Consider the following 6,741-nt stretch of genomic DNA (forward strand, 5'->3'; position numbering starts at 1 on the left):
TGGCTATTGTCTGTAAGTCTGTTGCTGTTCATAGCATTCCGAGCCTGTGCAACACATGCATGCTCTGTGAGTGCAACAGTGCTGCTCTCTGGCCTCCTGAAGGGTACCTAGTAATGCTCCCCTGACCTTACCATCTGCATCACGCTACCATTTGGAGCCAAGATAAATCACAAAAGCCTCTGTCCATGCTGGGAATAGCTTCTTCCAGATAAGAAGGTCAGGGGTTACATTTCTGGCTAAGGTTGACTGTCCTAAGGGCTAAATAAAGAGCCTAGGGGTTGCAGAGCGGCACAGGCCCTCACACTCAATTAGGATCAAAACAACCAATCAAAGTTGAACTTGGATTTAGGTTACTGCAAGACAAGGAAGTGGAGCAGTGAACCTTCTGGATCAAAACACCAGTAGTGCACAGTAACACCCATTTCATCCTGATGTATTTTGCCATAACTGATTACTGGATTAATAGACAAACAAGGAGTGTCCAGTTTATTAATCAGTAGCAGCTGTTTTCAACATTAGTCTACTATTGTTACACTGTTTCTAAGGTGTTTGTTTATACTGCACTAACCCAACAGGACCTCTGACCCAGCCAGTGGAATGTGAGAGCAAAGACACAGTGTGGGAGGTCACCACTATCATTTACATCCTAAACACATGACAGGCTGTCAGGCCAAGGTTAAAACAGGTCAAGTTCATGGAGCTCAATACACTGTGAGGAGGGAGGTCTCTGTGCACATGCAAAAGCAAAGTGTTACTTACATCTGCACACACGGGCAGCAGATACACTGATGGTATAATGTAATGTATAAAACATGATCTTGTTGTGACTTTTTGTTCTTTTTTAACCTGAGTCAGGGATGTGTTGATTATGCCAAGTGAGGCTGTAATTTGTGGTGGCTTTATGTTTCGTTTCAATGTAAGGTGACATTTTGTTTGCCTCCAAACATTCACTACATTATTTTGCCTATGCACACACACGGGCCATCCGTTTATCGTGTGGTGATTCACCTTGATACTGCCGATTATGTGCAACAAGATGGAAAAATAGGGAGGGAAAAAAATACTTAAAATGTTCCCGATGTGCAGTAGACCCTCCAACAAGCCTTGCAAAACCATTCATATGAAAAGATCCACACTGAATAGATTTGCATAGAAAAAGGCAGAAATGTGTCCTTGTTCAAATTAGAACATGGTACGGCCAACCATTAAAAACAAAAACAAAAAAACCCACTGATTTTCAGGTTGTCCTTGTCATCATTTGATCCCTTGTGAAAAGGCTAGACAGTCATGCTGCAGTGATCAGTCAGGGTCAAAGTCATACTCCACTTTCCCTCCCTCCTGTGACTCTACTGTAGTTTTGTAACTCTGGCAGCTGGTGGTGCTGTAAGACTTGAGTCTCCCCGTTGCTTTTTCTGCTCCATAACAAGGCTGTCACCTATTCTATCCTCCTTTGTCCTCTCCCCTCCATCACTCACCTCCATACGTCAACGCAGAGCCACTGCAGCATCCTCCGCCAGCCCCCAAACCAGTCTGCTTCGATCAGGTGATGGGGGCCGTGCCCTAAACAAACTACACCAGACAAGGGGTAAAAGCAGCAAACTACATGTAATTTAAAAAAAATTAAAAATTCACATTCAACGTGCAAATTATTTCAGTTATCCATTAGAGAAAATGTGTGTTTGGAAACAGGTTGTGAAGCTAAAATCAATACTCAGATGTTGACACGGACAGGGACAGCATGAAAAAGTGACTGCATCAGTGGGTTTTTTTAAGTGCATGGTTCAATAGCGTGATTTCTGCCACTGGGTCATTTTTGTGAATGGTATTAATTGGGTTCCCTGTGAGGCCACACAGCCAAGGGCTCAGTTATGATTCCAGTAGGTAAATATTTGCCTGTACTAACCCTCACTAGGTGCCATAATGATTCTTTGTGTGTTGCACTGTGTACAATGCCTTTCTGTGTACATATCACTCAGTGCCCATGTCTGCCTGTATGTGTGATTGTGTGTGTGTGTGTCTGTGTTGCAGCTCAATCCCCCCCAACATTCCCTCTCCACAGCTGCAGCTCGGCAGAGTTTGATCAATAACGCGTCCTTCATTCTCAAGTCGGGCCTGACCTTGGCAGCCTTTTGTCTCCTTCCAGGGGCCAGAGTGCGCATGTACAGGTTGGAAAACAAGGCTCTCAAAAATCCACCCTTGGAAGGAAAAGAATTCCCCTCACTGCCTCCACACTACAGCATCCTCATTAAGAGCCTAATGAATCATATATTTATAGCGTTCTTATCTTAGCGTAATGAGGTGATGCCACTTTTGAACTCATTTGCTAAATTACCACAGGCCACGCTAAAATGGAATAAACTTCCAATTCCTTGCATATGCTGCTACATTCATGTTCACAGGGCAACGTCAATGGAGACGGCAGAGCCCATCCAAACCTGACTTATGAACAAAGAGCGTCTATGTGCAGTCACAGATGACAAAATGTAAGCTGTGTGTTCGGAGACATTTAAAAGTGCTTAAACATGAAGTCTGCTGCAGAGGGCAGTGGGAGTTGATCTGACAGATCTGTTTACATGTTAATGCAGCTTGACAAAGCCTGCAGGTGGCACCATTTAAAGATTAGTCCCGCAGTCGCTCTCTTTCTGTCTTATTCAGTAATGGATATTTAAATGGCCAGCAAGTGAAGAATATTCTTGCACAGGTACATACTGAACTGTTCCAGAATACTGCATTAAAACAAGCAACAAGTTACTTTTGTATTCAAAGGCACTCTACAAGGTACATCATTCAGTCACATGCTCTATAATAAACTTAACTGGATGCCAGCAAAGTTCAGATGCAGGTATATTACTGTATTAATCTAGGAATACTTTCAGAACAGTACTTATCTTCAATTTGAACACAGGCCAGCTAAAGATAAAAACTAAATGAGCATTTTAAAAAGTTGAGCTTTCAAGGAGAAATTCTGTTTCTGTTGTATGGGAAACATTACTTTTTTTAACATAACATTTTGAATTACACAAACAGCCGTTCATCAAATAACTTGTAATATAAAGTAAATGCAGGATGATGAGCACATTTGTACACAGGCCATTCAGTAATGGGTTTCTGCAGGCAAGTCATATCAAGATCAATTACCAAATTAGCACATTAGTACTGACAAATTACAAAATTATGTTCTAATCCTTTTGAAGCCTTGTGGTAAAACAGTGGTAAATTTGCTTGCTCCAGGGATAAACTTTGAGAATGATTTAGCCAGAAAACACCCATCTTTAATTCCACTGCTACAATCCCACTGGCATTGCAGAAGCCTGATATATTCAAGAAAGAAATAACAAGATATTACAATATGAACTCCATCTCCTCACAAGAATGACAATGTTTTTCAAAATTAGACCTGTTGAAATCATTCTGTTCAGACCCTACACTGACATTTATACAAATACCAATTCCCTTTTGGTTTTAACACCAAAATGTGTAAATAATATTCACCAAATCAGAAATAAATCAAAACTCAGGATTTATTAACGTATTCAAAAAAACATACATTCAGGACTTCAAGTTTTACATAACCAAAAACATAGGGCAGTTTTCCACTGACACATCAAACACTGGCAAAATAAAATAATAAATTCTGAATGATCTTCACTACACTTTCCTCTTCTGGGTGCTGATGTACAGGACTGTGGAGAAAGAGGAAGACAAAGAAAAACACATTAAGTCTGTATAATCACTGAGCAACACAATGACATGTCAGACCAATTTGAAAGTTGTTGACACATCATTTCTTGTGTCATCATTTGATGCGATCATGCATCACATAAAAACTCCTGAGCTTTCCAGAAATAAAGGGTACTCTATGAAGCCAAAGATCTCTGTAATAAATCGCTGAGAATATTGAGATCTAAAATGTAAGTTATAAAACAATGAAGGAAATTGTAGCACATCATTAGTAAAAAGATGTGGAAAAGAGCAGTAATAAGTCACAGATTTGGGACACACTGACCCACTGAAGCAGATCTCATTGTGGAGAAAAAAATTAAAAAGGTCAAATTTCTCATCCTAGAGTTGTTAAAGACAAAAATTGGTGTTACGCTGTAGACTGTATAGAAAAGCAGCCAGGTAAACTGTAAATCTACATTCTCTGTTAAGACTAAAATAGCCCAAATGTTTGGCTGTTGGCCCTTTGATCACACTGAGAACTCCACTGGCCAGCATGACTCACATTCAAGAGGGAATCACACAGTAAATACAAATGCATGGCTGGTTTAAGGACAACCTATACAGAGGGATGAAGATAAGGACTCAAGTAAAAAAAAAAAAGATTTTTCAAGCAACTGTTGGTGAATACAGTACATATAATAAAAAAAACACGTAATACAATCCTTTATTCATTAAAGATTGACAGCAGACAAAAGGGAAAAAAAGCAGGAGAACTCCCGATGTCAGTTGCTTTAAGTTCCCCACAGTATACCGTTGTTTGGACACAAGTAAAATACCAGGTAATATTCAGCCACTGATCTTTGCCAATTTAAAGCCTACACAATATTGCTTGCAACTTGGCTTCCCTTTTGTTCTCTGTAGACAATGAAACCATGGATGTGTAGGTATAGAGTAAAGTTAAAGTTGTGTCTATAAACTTTCTTCGAGAGAGAGCAAGACTCCAGACCTCCCCTGAGTGGTTCTGAATGAGCCGACTACTCCTACACTTATTCAGAGCACTCCTGTAACCCAAGTCCCTCATATAGACTTGTATAAGACAAACCTTTGTACACATGTAAGGATCGTGACAAGAACCATGGACCTCCTCATGTCTTGAAGTGCTGAAATATCTAGAAATTTGAGATATAAGTATATATTTGAGACTCTCACCATTGTTTCCTCTCAGAAAAGCATCTCCATACTTGTTCTTGAGCTGCCCATTGACGTACTCTTCAGTCTGCTCTATGGCAATGTTCATGTAACCATCCAGGCAGGCTAGGACACCTGTAGACAGACCATGCATGTGCAGTGTTTGGACTTTTCAAACGACTTTAGAGAAATAAGTGGATAAGTTGAGGTGCCAGCTGCATTACCTCTGTAGTCGACACCAGAGTTCAGTTTGACGACCACAGGTCTCCCAATTATCTGCTTCAGAAAGTCACTCGGCGTCTGCTTTCTTAGACTCATCTTAACTCTGATCTGAAATGGTAGATGAACAGAACAGTGACGTTAGGCGTTATGGTCGCTGTGTACCTCAACTAGCAACATTAGCATCGTTCCAGCTAACTAGCGCATGCTCGATTGCGTTCAATGTAACTGTAGGGGTTACTTACAACAAGTACTACATGTGGCAGCACGTAGTAAGGTTTGTAATTTGACCAAACACTAACGTAGTGAGTAATACCTAGCTTAATACTAGTAGACAAGTAGCGTTAGCTGATAGCTAATTCGTGAAGCTAACCCGCTAACTGCCAACTCTTTTATGAATATGTTTGTACTTAATGAAGTGAGAGGGTCGTTATCCTTGTAAGTAAATTGTATACGTTTAATGGAATCGATATGAACCGCACGTCACATTGAGAAAGTTGCTTTTGTTTTAAAATTATTAACAGTAGCTACATGTTTGATAGCATTTCACTTACCCGATGGACGAACTCCAAACGATTGTATTAGGCACGGACCGCGGATTGACCAATCAGAGGCGTGTACTATACGGCGTCTGCGCGAGGACAAAAATCTAAACAGCGCTGTAGTACAGATTGTGTGAGGCAGCAGTCTATGGGTGACATCTGTCAAAACTATAGACTGTATATATAAAACAAAACAAAAAAAAACTAGACAGACAGAACACTAGCCAAGCTGGTTATAGAGACGAACACAGTCTATGCATGTCTATCTATGTACATATTTCTCTCTCACATTTTTAGTCAACAGGTCAGATTTGCATCACAGTCCCATTGTAATATGCAGATTATCCTGTAATTTTATGTACACTGCACAAGTAGATATCACATTTGGGGCTTTTTTTTCTTTCTAAAGTTAGATATGAGAGGATAAGATGGTATTAAATTGAACATTTGATTTGTAAGTATTCTAAAATATTGTTAGTACAAATAGTCTATTCCTGGGGTTGTACTTGTAACATCACTATAATCCCAGCTCCAAATGGACATATCATTAGGAAAATCTATAACAGACTCTTTCCTTTTCGTATTTGGTCATTTGTGTGTTTTTTTATTTTTTGTATTTTCAATTCAGTTATAACTAGTAATCTTGTGGGATCAGGACCACAGCAATATATATTTTAGTTGCAGGTTGTTTAAAATCATTATTAAAAACATACAAATTCACTACCTGAAAAATAAGTAGTCATGGCAGTTTCAGCTAAAAACAACAAAATAAAAATAAAACAAACATAGGCTATAGAAATGGGCAATATGGACTGAATCGCTATTGTAATAATTAACACAACATCATCTTGATAAAATGACATAATAAACACAAAAAGTTTAAATGTTGACACGTTTTGTTTTTTCTGTACTGTGCTGTGACACAGCTCTTTTAAATTTTACTCATTATTTTAAATAGAAATATGAACCTTAACACATCAATATGACAATTTCATTGTAAAACTTTAATATAGAGAGATGAGAGATGCTAATGTTACATTTTACTCGTCCTTATAGTACATTAATCAAAGTAGTTCCTGGAATGCACTGAATCTCACAGATCTACAGAATCTGAGAGAGAATTTTGTTC

The 6,741-nt window shown here is 39.0% G+C and overlaps 1 protein-coding gene across 2 annotated transcripts; it reads right to left on the bottom strand.

Moving 5' to 3' along the window:
- Nucleotides 1–3,503: 3,503 nt before the first annotated feature.
- On the bottom strand, nucleotides 3,504–5,711 carry lsm6 (LSM6 homolog, U6 small nuclear RNA and mRNA degradation associated). 2 transcript variants are annotated; one of them, XM_038713136.1, is made up of 4 exons: nucleotides 5,625–5,711; nucleotides 5,076–5,181; nucleotides 4,873–4,986; nucleotides 3,504–3,683 (listed from the first exon to the last, which is right to left on the bottom strand). In XM_038713136.1, the coding sequence occupies exons 2-4, from the start codon at nucleotides 5,167–5,169 to the stop codon at nucleotides 3,649–3,651; spliced, it is 243 nt and encodes an 80-aa protein (XP_038569064.1). In that variant the 5' UTR covers nucleotides 5,170–5,181; nucleotides 5,625–5,711; the 3' UTR covers nucleotides 3,504–3,648. The 2 variants fall into 2 exon arrangements, with proteins under 2 accessions (XP_038569064.1, XP_038569065.1); XM_038713137.1 differs by lacking the exon at nucleotides 5,625–5,711 and adding an exon at nucleotides 5,316–5,512.
- Between the last annotated feature and the right edge of the window lie 1,030 nt (nucleotides 5,712–6,741).

The sequence above is a fragment of the Micropterus salmoides genome, unplaced genomic scaffold (assembly GCF_014851395.1).
Source record: "Micropterus salmoides isolate LMB-PRFRI ecotype aquatic unplaced genomic scaffold, ASM1485139v1 Ms_hic_scaffold_12, whole genome shotgun sequence".
Taxonomy (NCBI): Eukaryota; Metazoa; Chordata; class Actinopteri; order Centrarchiformes; family Centrarchidae; genus Micropterus; species Micropterus salmoides.